The sequence below is a fragment of the Diadema antillarum genome, unplaced genomic scaffold, assembly GCF_040938485.1.
Source record: "Diadema antillarum isolate AM-2024a unplaced genomic scaffold, OU_Dant_1.0 seq00002565_RagTag, whole genome shotgun sequence".
Lineage (NCBI taxonomy): Eukaryota > Metazoa > Echinodermata > Echinoidea > Diadematoida > Diadematidae > Diadema > Diadema antillarum.
Window position 1 is genome coordinate 45,237 of NW_027273165.1, and position 19,147 is coordinate 64,383.

The 19,147-nt window shown below is 38.9% G+C and overlaps 2 protein-coding genes across 2 annotated transcripts; one reads left to right on the forward strand and one right to left on the reverse strand.

Moving 5' to 3' along the window:
• Window positions 1–4,197: 4,197 nt before the first annotated feature.
• Window positions 4,198–12,748, forward strand: LOC139714954 (stabilizer of axonemal microtubules 5-like). The gene is made up of 9 exons (XM_071626602.1): window positions 4,198–4,350; window positions 6,980–7,268; window positions 7,618–7,900; window positions 9,003–9,112; window positions 9,387–9,612; window positions 10,266–10,384; window positions 11,224–11,422; window positions 11,902–12,002; window positions 12,593–12,748. The coding sequence occupies exons 2-9, from the start codon at window positions 6,993–6,995 to the stop codon at window positions 12,746–12,748; spliced, it is 1,470 nt and encodes a 489-aa protein (XP_071482703.1). The 5' UTR covers window positions 4,198–4,350; window positions 6,980–6,992.
• Window positions 12,749–17,065: 4,317 nt separating this feature from the next.
• LOC139714957 (NADH dehydrogenase [ubiquinone] 1 alpha subcomplex subunit 13-like) lies at window positions 17,066–19,087 on the reverse strand (the record flags this gene model as incomplete). The annotated part of the gene is made up of 2 exons (XM_071626605.1): window positions 17,066–17,966; window positions 19,016–19,087. Coding segments are annotated over 2 exons (268 nt in total), but the record flags the coding sequence as incomplete, so codon positions are not given.
• Window positions 19,088–19,147: the final 60 nt, after the last annotated feature.

Below are 19,147 nucleotides of genomic sequence, written 5' to 3' on the forward strand. Positions count from 1 at the left end.
GAACAAACTCTTCAATTGCAATCCCCCGATATGGAGGAGACAGGCCAAGTGAACTTTTAATGTTCCAGCTGAAAAAAAAAAATGATTGTGTAAGATTCTTTAGACATGCTCTTTATATCATTCTACATTTCGGTAACAGAAACGAGGACTCGGATATTCTTTGGAGATATGATTTAGTATTCTTAGAACCATTCACATGAAATTCCAAAGTGCTGCATTATTTATTACCTTTAGAGCGGTTAGTGTATAAGTTTCTTCGAGTTTCACTGGTAGATTTTTCTGCATTCACTTATCAAATGCACACATAATGTTGGGGGTACACTTAAAGTCCTCTTTGGATTAGGTTTTTCTAGTTTCCTCTGTACATAGCTGATGGCATTGTCACAGGCGCGACATTTGACTAAAATACAGTGTAATTCTGTAAAGTGGCACTAGATTGATGTCCAATCATAAAGTTCGGTTTCGCAAAAGATAAAGTTTAGGAACTACACTAGCGCTCAACTTCCGACCTGCAGCCCCTCCCACACTCCGAATTTACAAACACCTGCAGTGCGACCTCTATTGTTGTCTCATCTTCATCGACGCGTCACTCATCCATTCATCCCTTTCCAATGTGCACGCGATTGTTCTTATTGTGACGCGATGCGGTACGGCGCATATGCATAAAGGGTGTCTATGGCAACGCTGACTCTGCCCCGATAGCACGCCGGGAAAATAACCTGTGTTCTTTATTTGTGTATACACACAGATTGTATACACTCGAGACCCCATGTCATCACGCAATGTAACAAGTAGAGAAGTTTACACGCCGGACAACTTCCAACTTACTTGTTCCATTCGAAATTAGGCCGACGAAAAGTTTCTCGGATGACGTTTTCTTGAATCTCACGGATATTAACAGTGCTTGAGTAAACAATACACACGGTAAGTTCTTAATTATTCTCTATGATTTAATACTTATGCTGTTACACTCCAAAATTCACATTGCTTAAACTTCGTAACTCGGTGAAAAAGAGTGCAATTTGTAGGCCATCTCGTATGATGGCTATCCGCTTTACGTGGGCAACGCATGCTTCACATATTTGCGATATGATGCTTTTCACAGATAAATAAAAACACTGGACATTGTAAGCACTTTCCTTTTAACGCACTCAAATTCGCAAAATTCGCGATCTTTACACAACTATCTCGAATTTTATGTCTTCATATCCGTCGGTATTGTACTGAGTTTTTGGAGTTTTTTTCGGATGTTTTTCTTCTTTTGCTGACAATCTGATATTCACTAACAACCGCTTCGAAGGTTTGCTGTTGTCAAAATACATGGATTATCACTACCACAAATAACACCTGGAACATTACGATTTGAGGAAATTCCGAAGGAAAACAAACACATGACAGTTTGTAACGGCTTTTCATGAAGTGATTTGTCACATCAATGGGAAAATAGTTTGTTGTTGTTTTTTCAATTTCTAATATTTAGTCTTGCTGTGTACACTTTTAAGCTGCTTGTCTGAAAGTTTATTCATTGAGACCAGAAAATGTCTTTTACTTCTGGTCTTCTGCTTCCTCTTCGTCGTCTTTGCCTTTCTTCTTCTTCTTCTTCTTCTTATTTTTTTACTTTTAGGAGGCATCAGTGACATGATTGATTGTGCTTGTGACGACGAACTTGACACCAACAGCTTTTGGCCATTTTTTTAAAAGCACGTCACACACAATTGATTAACTTTTTACATAAGAAGACAAATTAGGATGGGGTATCGGGACTATGATAAGATACGATTATGCGCACGTGAAGAGGTGCTCCTACAACTGTATATCTCCTACAGAATTAAAAACCCATTATCAACTAAAATGAACATCCGTTACAATATATCCTCTGATAAAACCGTCAGAACTTTGGAACGAATGAAATGATCTCAGCAATGCTCGTCATCAGATTTACATTTTTATTTTTGCAATATAACGGTAATGTCACTTTAAAAGTGGCGACGTAATAATGTCCTCTTACGAATAATTTACGCCTCATATTATCACCAATTTAACGTCCTTGCACATAATACAAAGTATACATCAATCCTCATATACAGTGCACATTGTAATATTCTGTCTCGCGGATCATTTCCAATTGTCTAAAAAGATATATGAAAGTATGACGGACTTACAAATGAAAATACTCCTCCATAATTATACACAGTAATAATCTTTGTTCTCCTACTAACACGAGTGCTACCATTGTTTCTTTTTTTTATTCTGCGTTTTGTCATGGGATGGTAAACGATGACCACCAGATTAACTCTTACTTTAAAGAATTCACTTATAATGATTACATTGTCAGTTTCAGAAATAAAAATACACATTGAGATGACTCCGAATGTTTTATTCGCTAACACTCGACGAAATGCTAAAAAGTGATTAGGATGTTGCGAAATTGTATGTCATAATCAACTTCCTCAAATAAATTCAGTGAGGAGATTGAATAAGCGTTGATTAAACCTGTAGCATAGAATACCATAAATTCATCTTTTGGCATCTAATTACATGCATTTATGTAATGATAATAATGATAATAACAATATACTCTTATAAAGCGCTCATTCTACCTAAAAAGATACTCATGGATCTGTGGAATGCCATATACCATCATAATTATGGGATGAGATGTGACGGTTGCTCGTACATTATTGTCTTCATCAACTTTCATGGTAACGAACAGTGCAGTTCGGTAGTAATGTGACTGTTTTGTTGTTAATGTCGCCAGTTACAGGCTTCTGAGCTCAAAAGACTGTCGGTGTATAGCCTTATCTCGTTCGATACACGGCTATTTTGCGAATGAAAACAGTGCAGAGGGTTTAGAGGAACGGATTTTTCCACTTGTGTTGTTTGAACACTGATTCTTGCATTGTCGCGTTTGGGTGGACGCGCTTTAGGGCTCTACCTGAGGACTCTCGTGGAGCGACAGAGTAAACTCGTGAATACAATGAATAGCTCTCCAGGCTCATTACAATCGCGGGCTAGTTTAATTGACACCTGAAAGGGTGTCATAAAAGTTCGTCCCGTCAGCTCGTATCTAATTTCCTTGCCCGCAATTAACACATACATTGTAGGCTACTCACAAGTAAGGCCCACCATAAGAAACACAAATAGCTTCGGACAGGACCGTTGCAGGGGTTGCTGTTTACTGGCCAGAAAGGAGTGGGCTGATGCTCCTTGGAAACGCGTTGTCTATTTGCCGATGTATGACGATAAAGTTCTTCAATTTTCCACGAGTTAAGAAAGCTCGAACAACACCGAATGCAGCTGAGATAGATTAGGATATTTTCTTCAGTAATCATATAAGACATAATATAGTCGTCCGCGAAGAAGGAAATGGTGGATTGCTTATACACTCCATGTAAAAGACAACATGAAATTGCTGCATCTATCATAATCATTAAAGCGAATCACGATCCTAAACAGTGGCATGTTTCGCAGAGCCGAAAAATAGCCAGTAACACAAACGCATAGAAATCACACAATCAGACTGTGTAAATTAATCATGTTATCTATATAACTGTCCTTGTCCCGCGCATTCATTATAAATGTGTGCCAGATTTTAGATGTGGACTAGCTTTTGAAAGATGATTGAAAGATTGCGTGTCTCTCCAATCTCTCTGCTTATACGTCTGGACGAGGCATGACTACATCGATTTCAGACCCTCAGATGGTCCGGACTACTCGTGAAATCTTCGAAAGAAGAGAGAGAGAAAAAATAAAACCACAATATTTCGTATTATCTCATTGGCATATTAGAAGTTTTGTATCATGCAGAGCTGAAAGAAAACGACTCGCTTTATAACTTAGCCAATGATGCATTTTCTGTTTACGTTGTGAAATGTTGGCACAGAATTAAGGGTCCCCCTGTGGTTGAGATGATCTTGTATATAGCTTTCAATGCGCTGATAGACTCTTTATCAAAATATATTTTGTCTAATTCCCGAAATCTTCCATACTTCTCATGCGGTAAAATGCTGGCATATTTTCTGATGTATAGTTTGTTGTCTCCTCGGTATATATAGCCATTCTGCGGTATCCGCGAACGGGTAAGGGTTATACCGGGTCACGGAAACTGATCGCCCTGTGAAACCACCTGCTGCGCTGTAACCATGACAACGGTTGCTGAGTAGTAAATGTCATTTTATTTGTGGATGCGCTAAAGAAGCCGGATGAGCGATCCCTGGCTTTCGGGTGAAGGACGTCGGGTTGTGCTGCCGTTTTGAACCTGTAGCTCACTATACAAAAATTAGACATGTCTTTGTGTGGAATTATGGCGTATACAGAGTGAATCACATTTGCTGGTGTGGACACAATTTGGTGAGTTTTAGCAAACACACATCATGGTTTGATTAGGATATCAAGCTTGAGTAGTTTTCAAAGGTTTTGAATACAGGAGGCACGTGCAAAAGCTCGGGGTGAGAGCTCGTGCGTAAAGACGCAAAATTCCTGTTTGTTGAAGTGCAGATTGTATAATGGACGAAAGTTGGATGATAAAACGGATGTCATTCGTTGTCAATGTACATGATGTATATCAGTTGGTTCGCTTGCACGTTTGCCGTTTATACACTAACACCCAAGTAATACTACTTTGAGGTAGCACTTTGTCCTTGGGATACATGCAACGATTTAAATACATGTGACTTTTATCAAATGAAGCAGGAGATTTGACATATTTTTAGCTGTGGACTGGCTTGGGGCCGTGTGACAATGCGAGGCTTGTGGTTATTTTGTCCACAGCATTATTCATGGCGGCATGTAAGAAACAACCTTCTGTTGTTGGCACTTTAGTTGCTGCTGACGGATAACCACAATTATATTGGTATACCCCTAGCAAAAATTGCAGCCATCATCAGCATTAAATAGTTCCGCGATCCGCAAAAGTGTTCCATTCGACGCTGAAATAAACACGAGAAAGAAATCACATACCGGACCCCCTCATAATCCAAACGCAACGTAGATATTGGTTTATTAAGATTTGTAACGAAGTAGAAGTGTCTTTGTAAAATGGAGTCAGCCGTAAGATGAGTTCCATATTGTTGGTGAACGTTGTTGCTTACCGCTTCGTCTCAGCTTTCTAAAGTAATCTGCTTTAGTCGAAAGAGACCATAAAATGCAGCTTATCCACAAAACTTCCGCAACACTATAGGGGATGGTTACTTACAACCTGTTTTCTCACCTGAAAATTAACTTCCATGCAGGTACAGAGATGTGCGTTGAATACACTAATTTGATCTTTTTTAAGGCCTTTATACATGTGTAATACAGCTATATATGATATACAGTACATATCTATTTATTAATTTATTCATACATGAATGAGAAAATCAGCGCAATAGTACACCTTATGTAGGTGTTCATTATGATATTATAGAACAAATTGTACTTTTTTCCCCGAGTGTACTGAAAAACGCTTGACCTGGCTATATCAGATCTGAGTAGGAGGTCGAGAGAAGGTGAACATTATTTACCAAAGTGAGAGATTCGTTCAGTTCGTTATAGATGATTTTCCTTTTTTATGTCGTACTTTGTTGACAAAAATTAATCTACAGTGTATATAGAAATCGATCTGGAGAGGCAAAACGCAAAAAAAAGAAAGATTACAATTGTGAATTGGGTTTCCGATTTGCACTTTTTTTAAATGAATGTTGCATTTCCTACATTCTGTGAATCCACAATCATATACACATTTGGGGAATCTTCCCCCGTAAATCCTACAACACCATTTTATTCCAACGGGGATACACTGTACTGCTATACAAATGCGAGTCAGTAATTCATCTTGCTCTCAAGTTGGAGTCCCAAGTCCAAAGATGCCATGTAAGTTAATCTGTAACTCTGCACCCCACCTCGAAAGGAATGATTTAAACTCTGCTTGATTCTGTCTGAGTATACTGTGTACATTATTTTGTTAAGATCATGAATTTGAAAACTTACATGAGATTGCCGGTCAGCATTTCATTTTCCATGACAAGATTTTGCCATGACCCTTATTCGTTTATTCATAATTTCAATTCTTTCTTTCTTTTTCATAATCATAAAATCAACGTTAGTTTACAGCCTCAGTAGTCAATTCGTCTGTAGTTTCTTTTTTTCTGCTTTGTTTTGTTTTGTTTTGTTTTGTTTCCCTCTAATTGCCACTTGATGTGTGATTTTGTGTGTGTGTGTGTGTGTGTGTGTGTGTGTGTGTGTGTGTGTAGTCCTACACTGTAGGTATTATGTGTATGTGATCTGGCATTCCCGAAGCATAGTGTAATAAAAGTGTAAGGGCCAGTAACATTGGTCACTTCGACCGTGTATTCTGTTGATACAGTTTTTGTTTAGGTGATATGCAGTTATGACCTATCCATGGATTGTTAATAAAGATATTTTGAAATACACGCAATTTACTAATGATGCTTGATTATTAGAATAAGATATCTGTTCAGATATAAGACATTTTCTGAAGAAGCCTGATTTAAAAAATAAATAAATAAATAAATGTGTAAATAGGCAAATTGTGTGATGGATAGTTTATGACTTTGTTCAAGAATGTAAATGCTCTACAATGATTATTACGATTGTAATGCAATCGGGCAGTATCAAACAATTCACAATTAACAAAGATACCATTATATAAATATTTTTTTTCGTTAGATTTGTAATTGATTTGGGACCCTTGCTCATCGTTTGCCAAAGAAAGATATATTTAATCATTTCTTATCAAATTTGGAACAAGAAAAATGAAGTGATGACGCCGGACAAAGTTCGCTTATAAGCAATAATTATCTAGTACGTTGGGTCAAGCTTTTGTGAATGACACCTTCACTCAAAATGCAAAATAGAACAAACAAAAACACAACACAATACCACTGTTTGAATTATGGTGTGCGTGCCAGTCGGATCGAATTCCTCTTATGACTTTGTCAAATTATCAACATGTATTATTTTCTCTATTTATGATAACTAGAAACCGTCCCACCATGCCCGCTGAGACCGTGTCACTTCCGGCCATCAGCGACAAGGTTTCCGCCCCGCTCACCGGGAAGGACTTCCTTGTCGCCTCGCACTACCGCATCGGGAACGACAAACGCCTTAGCAAGAGCGCCACCAGGCGGAGCACGTTCAAGAAGGACTATGTGGCGCACCGCTCCTACGGCCGAGAAGCGGCGGCCGAGCCTCCGGCACCTGCCGCCGTCATGCACAAAGATGTCACGGCGGGAACGTCTGATACCACGGAAACACACGCATCCTACAAGGTATATAAATCAATAATTTCAGGGTGTCATGGCGGTAATAAAAACAGGGAAATTATGGGCCATAATGAAATTTTGTTTATGGTACTCCTTTCAAGAAATTCTTTAACAGGGGAAGGAAGGGAGGGAAATGTATCCCTATTGGCAGAAAAGCTCTGAAGTGTTGCGAATCAATTAATTCGTCAATCTCTAAGTTTTATCGTCTGATGTATGTGTGCCTACATTCATTAGAGACGTAGGGGAAAGAAGTGGAAATTAGGGAACATTAGTTTATTGCTGCAATTATCAATTGTATTACGAAGAATTGCACAAGCTTGTTTTATGACCCCAATCTTCTGTTTGAATCCTTCAGGGAATCTTCTTGCCCAAAGTCAACCAGTGCAAGGCTCTTACCAAGACTAACTTCATGATGGACTCAGACCGCCGTATCGAGTCCTTCCTGACGTCACACTCCCAGGAATTCCAGTCTCCGCGCGGAGTTACGCGCTCCTTGCCCAACGCTGAGCCAATGAGGAGCTACGTGCCGCAGGGCGACAAGGAGAAGGAGCGCATGCCCGCCTCCGATTACCATGGCAACTTCAGGGGTCATGACACATCCGTCATCAAAGTCCACCGCGCGCCGTGCATGCACACAGGTGTGTGATATTGTTATGCTCCGTAGTACACCACAGCCTGTTGGCGATCAAGTTTTCGGTTTTTATAGATAGATTTAGTTGTGATGAATGATATTGCTTCATCAGTGTCCTGTCGTCGTGAGTGAATCAGAAACCCTTGCCCAAATTTTTCCGAATTTGTAGTGGCTTCTTCCTTTGAATATGGACTGTACTTTCGGGGAACTTCAATTAGAGATAAAACTGGGTCATTTCTTTGAATAAACAGATGGTTGCGGTATGGTGTGTAGTGTATAGGTGTTACAGATTGGTATAGCTTGGTTCGTTAATTCTCAAATTTTATCAGTAGCGGAACTGTCACTGTCAAACTCTCACTCCGTTCGACGTCATTCATTAATCTCGTATTCAAAAGCTAAATAGGACAACTCTTCAAATACTTGCCTTCATAAAAAAGAAAATTATCTATTTGAAATCAAATTCGCATTTGAAATATATAAGTACATCTGCTCTCTCTGCAAACATAATGACAAAGATTGGTGGGCACTATCAAAGGAAGGTGCTGATAAACTCGCATTCATTACTTTGATTTCCCCACTGATTTTACTCATTATATTGTATCATTGTTCTTTTGTGGTATATGTGCTCATTTAACACAATGCATTAATGTTATGAGCAGGGGCGGACCCAGGAATTCCGTAAAGAGGGGGCGCGTTTACAAAATTAAAGGGGGGGGGGGGGGCGCACGCACCCCTCCCCCCCATTTTTTTCTTTTTATTTCTTTTGTTTCAACAAAAAATAAAGGGGGGGGGCGTGCGCCGGTTGCAGTCCTCCCTGGATCCGCCCCTGTATGAGTGTGGTGTGCTGCTGTGATAATGTTGCCTGAAATGCCATAATCAAAATAATGAAATCCCATTGGCACCAAATACCCCCTTATCAAAACTACTTTAATCACGTCGACTGACATTACCTAAACAGCCCATTGACGAGTTTTCAAGACAAAATTGCGCCTTAAGGTTTAGTTGGATCGCTCTGCTTCTATGCTGTTTCCATAAAATAAATATACTCTAGTTAACAGCGAATTTTCATTAACTAACTTTTCTTGTAATGTTTCTTTCACGCTCCGAAGGCGGCGAACCAACCATCCGCGGAGACTACAGGACACACGCTCCGTACGAGACATCGTCGAAAGAGCAGTTTCCTGGCAGATACCTTCCTTACGTAGCTGTGAAACCAGATGTGAGTATACATTACAGGAAACTGATTTACTTAATTATAATAAATTTTCGTCAATCGTCATGGTAACGTCGATGATAAACAATTCACTCAAGCTAACAATGCTCAAAGTTATAGAGTTACTGTTAGATTAAAGCTATTGTGAAAACCATATTAATATTGAAAAGGGAAACGACTCCTGCAATTTGACAATGACTTAAAGTTACAGTTATGTAAACTCATTAATAACTCTGTTCCACTTTACTATTAAATATGTCTTTATTTTTCCTTCGCGTAGCTCGCGGGTTCATGCATCCCACAGGGAGACACGGACAAGTTGGTACATCGAGAAACCACCCAGCTGACGTCATACCCTCGCTTTGCGGGGGAGCACTACCAACCGTACCAGCGAGATAGCGCCGTTACCAGGATACGGGATACCAACTTCAAGATGGGCCACAGCAAGAAATATGATCAATTCGGCACAACGGCGGCAACTGCCTTCGATGCCAAGGAACTAGCTCGTAAGCCAAACCTTCGCGTAACACTCCCGTCTGGCTCCATAACTGGTGTCGATAAATATAAAATATTTCGAATCTGTTTTGTAATCTTATGATGCGTGATTGCACGATCCTTTAGAGTAGACTAAACTTTCAGGGATTGCGTCAGAGGTGTCAGCCACCACTGCGACATAATAACGAGTAGCTTGTACCCATCGAAGCAGTAACCAAACAGGGTAAAAAAAACCAACAAAAACAACAACAACAACAACAACAACAACAACAACAACAACAACAACAACAACCTTAACCGACTTCATTCATGTGCCTTCTGATGGCATTAACCATTGGGATTATCAGAAACAGGCAGTGGGTAGTCCACGTTTATCAATTTGTCAAACCCATCAGCTACGCAGAGCCGTTTCCACATTTTTTTTTCTTTTAAGACACTGTACATTATATATTTGGAAACTATGTAAATTTTAGTTTGCACGAACAAGCTGCTGCCATGCTCTAAAGGCAGGCATTTCTTGTAGGCCTATGCGATGTTTCGGTCCCTTAAGAGGGCAATCTTTCGTAGTTTTCAGAACAACTTTTTCTGGATCGTCTGAATGAATGTGTATACGATGGTAAACCAGTCCACTTTCAATGCAACCTCAACTTTCAATCCCTTACAGCTTTCACGAAGTTCGTGCCCTACGACAGCAACGCCAGCAACATTCCATCGGGCGACCTGGATCCCAACAGAGTGACGGAGAGAACAACTACAACCAACTACTCCGTTTACCATCAGCTGGTGAGTTTCTAGCCCCACCCGGCCCCTCCATTATTTATCTCTTTCTTTTCCCTTTCTCCCTTGATCTCTCGCCACATCCCACTCTCTCCTTCTCTCCCACACTCCATCACTATGTACAACGTATATGGCAATCATTGTTGGCCATAAAGTTTGAGAAATGGATAGAGGATGCATTGATAGACTTACAAAATAAACGGGTGTAAAATCTGCATGCCACATCATTATGCTGTTGATGCCTGGTCTGGAATAGTTTGGCAGAAAAAAAAAGAAGAAGAAGTAAAACATCTCTAAGGTTTGATGACGGACTCCTGGACACTTTAAGTTAGCCATATAAAGTTCACCTTTTTATAGAGACAATTCCAAGTTATGCTAATCGCTATGAAAAACGGCAAGCATTTAAACATTTAGATGTGAATATCTTACAATCGCCATAAACGAAATGCGGAGTTTTGCCAGACCACAGCCGAGCTATGGGAAGATATGAATTGAATATATTAAAAGAAAAAATAGTTTTCTCCTGCTCCTTTTAAACGCACACCTATCATATCCACCAACAGCTTTGTTTGTTTGTTTTTGTTTTTGTTTGTTTGTTTTTTTTGCACCTGGCTCAGTTAACTTTTAGGTCAACTTGCAGGAAGAAATATAGACGAGATATAGGCCTACACTTAATAAAAAGAAAAAAAAAGGAATCAGAATTAAAATTCCAGATTTTGATATTCAACACCGGTAACCATATTGCAGTCGAAGATAGGTGACGTGCAAGATTTGACCATGTAAGTTTTCTGAAATAAGAATTACCCAAGATTCTCTATCGTTATCATTATCTTTGTCCACCCCAGCCTCCATCTGGTTTCCGAAACGAAATCGTTTCGGGCGCGATGAAGAGAACGGTCAGCGACGTCACTTTCGGAGAACCTCGGAAACTTTCATCCTACTACACAACCACCCAATCAGATGCCTACCCAGCGCTGGGTAATTCGGCCTTTGCCGTTCGGGCGGACGGGTACAAGAAGAGCATCGTGCCTCTCGATGGATTCGGTAAGAATCCACTGCACTGATTATTTACGACGTTGCTATTCTTTAATACGCACATCATCATTGTTCCCCGCTGATTGTATTTCGGGAGAAGATAAAAGTCTAACTGCCAGTTGTGCAATAGCGATTCTAACGCCACGTATACATTAAGCATCATTCATTTCTTCGTTGGAAACATTGATGCGCGTTGTGTGAATCTAGAATACAATTGAACGCAACATTCAGATCATTTTTTTTTTCAGTCCTCTTTCAATAATCATTGCATGATATCAAGTGATGACATTTTGGCCTACATAAGGTGTCACGATATCTGGTTCAGCACAACCACTGGTCAGCATTATATAGTCTGATAACACTTTTCCCCGTAGAACTGCGTCAATTTCAACAGTGATACTATTCTAAGAAACTGTGGCAAGAGCTGCAATACAAATGAATATACTATGGTTTTGTCTCAAGAGGCTGATTTTGTGTTCGATTCTCAGGCGACCTTCACAACATGTCGACGACCACCGAAGATTTCCCGCCACCGTATAAGAATGGCATCACTCCTAATGGAGTCATCCAAGGAGACGAAATCAACAAGGTAAGACTTCAGCCTTGAAAGGAGAATATCACAAACTTTCCCCTCCCCCTTGTGTCATATTTCTTAAAATCGCGTGAAGAATAATAGTATGCCTATGGAGCATGACATTCGGATAATGATATCTGCGGAGATGCTTTGCAGTTTGAGTGAGTGTTTAATTCTGGTTTAACCGTCTGTATGGCAAATATATCGGATTGTATATATCATCTAGTTTGATCAAAAGGTTGGACCAAACATCCGAGTCAGAAATTGACAGATCAGATTTATTTTAATTTCAACCCACTTTTTGCAGCTCCAATTCACGAGCCTTCATTTGTTTCAGTCTTAGTTTTCACCTATTCAGCGTCAAGTTCCTGCTTGCTATTTCATCTGTTAAAACTTAACTTCTTTTTTTGAGGGTGGGTTTGTGATTCTAAGTTCGACATTTTTTTCCTCTCTCGTTCAGGCGGGGATTGGAGACGGAATTATAAGTTTGATGAATTAAAATACAATATGTAGTAAAACTGGTGTAATATGATAGGCCTATATGATACAGATTTTGATTAAAATCAGTTGGTTACCTATATTAGTACCTCCTGTTCCCCCTACAGCTCCGTGCCTCGCACTTCGACGCCCACATTGAAAAAAACCGCTACTTCGACACCACCCATCTCACCACCTACACGGCCAAGCGGGTGGAGCGCCACAAGTACGACAGCAACAAGCTGCAGAAGAGCTCCGTGCCCATTGGAACCTTCACTATCTGAATCACTCGAATGAGGGCGCTCATCAACGTCCGTAACCTGTGGACGACAGCAAAGATTTCGAACTGGCATATGCTGCCAAAAATCTGGACTTTTTAAAGACGAGTTTGCGGCTCTTGAATTGTCTTTTGCTTTATCCCAGCGAGCAAATCATAATGATATATTCATACGTTACATACAATATATTCATTTAGAGCTGAAACCTTTTAACAACATTTTGTGAGGTCTTGTCTGGCATTAAACTTATTCATTGCAGTGTACAGATAACGAGCTGATCATGTACCGTCTTTTGCCCCCCGCAGTGTGCTTGACAAGAGAAAATGCATCCACTGTAAATGCGGAAAGGAACATAGAATGCCGAGTGCTTTTTGTTTCATACCCCCGTGGTTGACCTGTTACATTCATCTGAATGAGATGCTCAATAATAATCTGTAGAACTCGCGTATGTAGGTAATGACGCCAGGACATACAGTGTATTTATAGTATAAAATACTGTAGTAGAAGAATCAGTGTAGTATAGTATAGGAATAAATTTGGCATGAGGCTGGTTTTCCTCAAGGATAATGTGATCCCTCTTCATCATTTTTGATGAGTGAGGTTGGGTCTATCTCCTCTCTGGAAGTAGGAGTTACTTTTACGAAAAAATTGATTATCTTCCAAGAATATTGACCAGAACACGTGGAAACTTAAAGAAGATGTAAGCTACTATAGAAACATCTTATTTTATTTATTCATTTATTTATTTTTGGTAACATTTTTTCCGGACACGTTTTCAGTACACATGATAACAGTAGATGGCATCATTTAAATGTTTTAAGCTCTAACACCTGATAACACGGCTTCCAAATGAGCACCATGAATATTAGCCGATGCTCTAAAGGTCAAGTTCACCTTTATATACGGTACATGTGGATTGAGATAATGCAGCAAATGAATATAAGTATAACACATCAGTGAAAGTTTGAGGAAAATCGGACAATCCGTTCAAAAGTTATGACTTTTTAAAGTTTCTGTACAGTCACTGCTGGTTAGGAAGACTACTACAGTTGATAATGTCATATGCATAGAACAATATAAGGAATATATAAAGAGAATTCTACAAAATTTCATTTTTTTGAAAAAGTGCACATCCTCTCAACTTGTAACTGACATATATGATAAGGGTAATATTACTCCCCCTGCCTTCTGGAGGAGGCAAGTCTTGTGCTCTTTTGTTATGAGAGAAATGTGAAAATACATCAAATTTTCTTTTATCGTTCTACACATATGACATCACAAGCTCTAGTAGTCTTCACATCCAGCGATTGCGGAACTGAAACTTAAAAAAACTCATAACTTTTGAACGGATTGTCTGATTTTACTCAAACTTTCACTAATGTGCTCAACTAATATTGCTGTATGCTCTCAATTCATATGTTTATACACGAAGGTGAATTTGCCCTCTAAGCTACTTGTCTGCCTGTACTGCTCTGTCTTTTAATTGCAATGGCAATGTGATTGTACACTGTAACTGTAAATATGCTGCCATGTTGAATGCATTAAAATTTGCTATGGAATGGATATACAAAATATGAAAGTTATGCAATGTGATATTCATTTTGTTTCCAGAGAAAACATTCATCCTCAGTCATACACACTCAAAAATAAATGACAAACATTTGACAAACATTGTTGGCTGAAAAAAAAACCCCTGATGTATTTATCCTGAAATATATACTTTTTATGAACATGAAACATAAACATAAAGATCAAACGATAATAATGGTGATGAGTTCTAAAGCCAAAGTACAGTTATGGAAAAATTACACTATTTGAGGGTGTACTGTGTTTATTTTGCTCAGCTATGACAAAACACACACACACACAAACACACACACACACACACACACACACACACACACACAAATGAAGAAGATATATTCATCCTTTCATGATCATGACACATGAAGAGCATAGGATACTAATGGCGATGTTTCCCAAGACCAAAGTAAACTTACGTAAAAATAAAACAGAAATTGAGTTACTTTACAATCCAGATCGTGAGGACTAATTAAATGAAATAAAAATGGCAACAAATTTGAAGATGACTTCATGTTTTAGGGGACATTTCTCCTTCACAAGTTACAAAGACCTGTTGTGTCAGGTGGCCAACTGACAGTCAGATTTTTTTTTTTTTTCAATGGTGTTGAATTGTTTAAACTGTACCTGTACATAAGTACACATTTAGGCCTATAGGATAGAATAAACTTGCATCATAAATCTTACAATTTTTTTTTTACCAATTCTTAACAATTAAAAGGAGCATCAAAACAAAAGCTTCAGATTAGATAATGACACTACAATCATCACCAATATTTGATGTTTTGCAATCTTCTGTACCCAGTTGTTGGTATGTTTTTCATTAGAAAATATTTTATTTCTGATGAAGAAAAAAAAAATCACACAAAGGAGTTTGAAACTCTGACGATACGTATTATTCACAGCTTGACAGAAATGTAGAAGCACTCCACAGAACACATTCTTAGTGTGGAAACACACACACACACACACACACACACACACACACACACTACACACACATCCCATATAACCATTCTGTCCTTTATGACCCAGTCAGTTACGGGAGAATTTACCCAAAACATACACACCATGGATGCATGAGGAGTCAGTGAATGCAGAAATAGAACATATCCGTTAAATTTTTGGAAGACCGGACAGTTCATTAAAATAGTTAAGAATTTTGAATGTTTTTATTAAATTTGAGTGCCACCATTGCTTGTTAAGAAACCTACATTTCATGACATCACGGAAGTGGATATAAAAAAAAGAAATATAAAGAGAATGCCATAAATTTTACCGTCAATGACTTATTCTTGATATATATTAAGGGTAATATCATTCCCCCTGTTCCTGAAGGAGGTAAGTCAAGTGCTCTTTCATTATGCTGAAAGGATAAAATATCATATTTCATTTATTAGCATTCTATTATTACTACGACATCACAAACAACTTTATAAACTATATAAATTCATAGCTTTTGAAAAGACTTTCCGATTTTCCTCAAACTATCACTAATATGTTTTACCACCATTGTTGCATTCACTTGATCCCGATACATATTTGAGGCCAACTCCCTTTAAAGAAACAGGAGAGAGAAAAAAAAAACAAGGAAAAGTAGAAATTACGCGGTGCGTAACATATGTCCCCGCCGGAAGTAGCATTTTGTAACAAAATGTGCAATATAGGTAAAAAATCAAGGTCAAAGGTCAAAGAAGTCAAAGGTCAAAATTCTGTGTAGAAGTTTTGAAGCCCTCACCTAGTGCCATCACATAAAGCAAATGGAATCGAAATTGGGTTAGAAATGGCGAAGGAGTAGCATTTTGTAGCCGATGTACAATATAGGTAAAAAATCAAGGTCAAAGGTCAAAGAAGACAAAGGTCAAAATTCTGTGTAGAAGTTTTGAAGCCCTCACCTAGTGCTATCACATAAAGCAAACGGAATCGAAATCGGGTTAGAAATAGCGAAGGAGTAGCATTCTGTAGCAAAATGCACAATATAGGTCAAAAATCAAGGTCAAAGGTCAAAGAAGTCAAAGGTCAAAATTCTGTGTAGAAGTTTTGAAGCCCTCAACTAGTGCCATCATATAAAGCAAACGGAATCGAAATCGGGTTAAAAATGGCGAAGGAGTAGCATTTCGTAGCAAAATGTACAATATAGGTCAAAAATCAAGGTCAAAGGTCAAAGAAGTCAAAGGTCAAAATTCTGTGTAGAAGTTTTGAAGCCCTCACCTAGTGCCATCACATAAAGCAAACGGAATCGAAATCGGGTTAGAAATGGCGAAGGAGTAGCATTTTGTAGCAAAATGTACAATATAGGTCAAAAAATCAAGGTCAAAGGTCAAAATTCTGTGTAGAAGTTTTGAAGCCCTCACCTAGTGCCATCACATAAAGCAAACGGAATCGAAATCGGGTTAGAAATGGCGAAGGAGTAGCATTTTGTAGCAAAATGTACAATATAGGTCAAAGGTCAAGGTCAAAGGTCACGACTGAAATTCTGTGTAGAAGTTTCAAAGCTCCCATGTAGTGCTATCATATAAAGCAAACAGAATCAAAATTGGCTCATAAATGACAGAGAAGTAGCAAATTGAAGATTTTGATCACACACGGACGCACACACGGACACACGGACGGACAGACGGACGGACACACGGACACACACACGTACGGAGCCCGTTTCATAGTCCCCTGCTCGAACTCGTTCGGCGGGGACAAAAACAGAAAAGGGAACACCTATTAAAGCAAGCTCCTTGAAGACTGCCATAGAGTCAATATTGTCATTTTGACAAGTTTATTTACAATAAACCTTGGTAACAACTGATTTTTCCAAGGTATACAGTCAAATTTCACTTCCACAGGGTCAAAGAGATTTCAATTGAGGGGTTCATGAAGCAACAGCATACATGAAGTACCAGTATTGTACAACTGTATTAGCTCTGTGCAATATTTACCAATCCTGACTGATTGAAATTAATGAGAAACACCCGAAATATTCTAAGAGCTGAATAAGAGTGTGATTGTTTTCTTTGAAGATAAAACACAAGAAGAGAAATTTCACATAGTCAGAAAAATCAGACTTGCATCACTGTAGGCATATACCTTATATGAGGATTTCCACATTATATCACATATCATCTAACATTGATTGGTACAATACAGTCATGGAGTACTATCCAGAAAGTTGACCATCTGAGCTTTCACAGGAGCGGCCCACATGGCCGACAAGGGTAAGGGTTCAAGGATAGACTGGTATTTCTTGGACCACACTTTCTATTGATGGCTTGATATCAAAATCCGCAAGTTCTATCAATTTCACAGCAAGAAAGAACTAACCAATTTCAACATTCTACTTGACATGGCTCATCCACTTGACATAAACCCTTAAAAACTTGCATGCCAGTCTTTCCACACAGCTAGACCTTCCAGACTGTATTGTACCCGACAGCAGGACATGCCCGCTGCTACGATCTACGATCCCGTGAAGGTGCTGAAACCCTGAATGATCTTGTTCCTCTCACTGGTCGGCTCCAGGAAATAGAGGTCCAGGAGACTCGGCTCGTGCCATCTCTTGGAGTTGAAGACGCTCTCCCCAACAGTCCAGTCAGGCACGTCCTTCATTATCTCTGCCTCCTGCTCTCGGTTATACCGCAACCTCAGAAGAACCCTAACAATTAACAAGCACACAAACAAAACAAAACAAAACAAATGAACATGGAGAGATAAAGAGAGAGCAAGTGAGAAATATTAACTTTGATAGGCAGTTCTGAGATATACAAAGCATGCATGATGAGGCATTTTTAGCGCAAGTATTAATACATTGTATCTATGAATTCCTGATTGCCAAGAACCTAGTAACAAGCTATCTCATTTACCAAGTTCCCATATGTGACCCTGCATCACAGAGCCAACAAAAAGTTGCCAGACACAAATTTCTAGTTAAGGGCAGATTCTAAAAAAAAAAAAAGACTTCAAGGTTTTAAATGATGTATAATTCAATTCAAATGGACTCTTCTAACCTACCTAAATAACTGAGTAGGTTTACCCATTTCATCTATTTCGAGTCCTCACATATAATCTTGGCACGTAAGTTTTTGTTGGTTTTGTGATGCATGGTCTATGGCAGGCAATGTTCGGACAAGCTTTTTGGCTGCAATGGTACAAATGTTTTTTATTTGAAAGTTTTCTTATCTAAGTAAACCAGACTGTTAAAGATATTTGCTTTCATAACTACTGATGACTACGTGTACTAGCAGGATAGTACTGTTGGTTGGTGTTGTATAGTAGTATTTATAATGATTAAAAAACAATAATAATGATAAGAATGATAATACAATAATAACAAATAGATATTAAAAGTCAGTCATTATCTCTTTCTTTTTTTTTTTGTATGACACATTGTGCCTGGTTCCATTTTTTTAGTGTGGGTAGACGAGCTGACCACTTCATCAGGTTAGCACCCAGCAACTTGCGATGAAGAATGAACTTGGATCTTTTACCTGCGTGAGTTGTAACTAATTCACACAAGGGACCTCCATTTGAATGTCCCATCCAAGGGACAGAGTGTTTTGCCTCTTACAAGAGGGAACGGTATATCATTACACATAACAGTGCTCAGCTAGACTCAATGGGAATTGAACCTGAGTCATTTGGATGTGAGGCAGACACACTACCAACTGAACCTCCTCACCACCCTCTGCAATTAATGCAACTTACTCTCGGTCATGCTCCGCTTGAACCAGTGGGATGAGAGCAATTTTTGATTCACGGTCTTCTTGGATCCATTTCCTGAAAAATAAGATTGAAATCAGTCTCCACTGATGTAATGCACTGAGAGTTTCATAATTT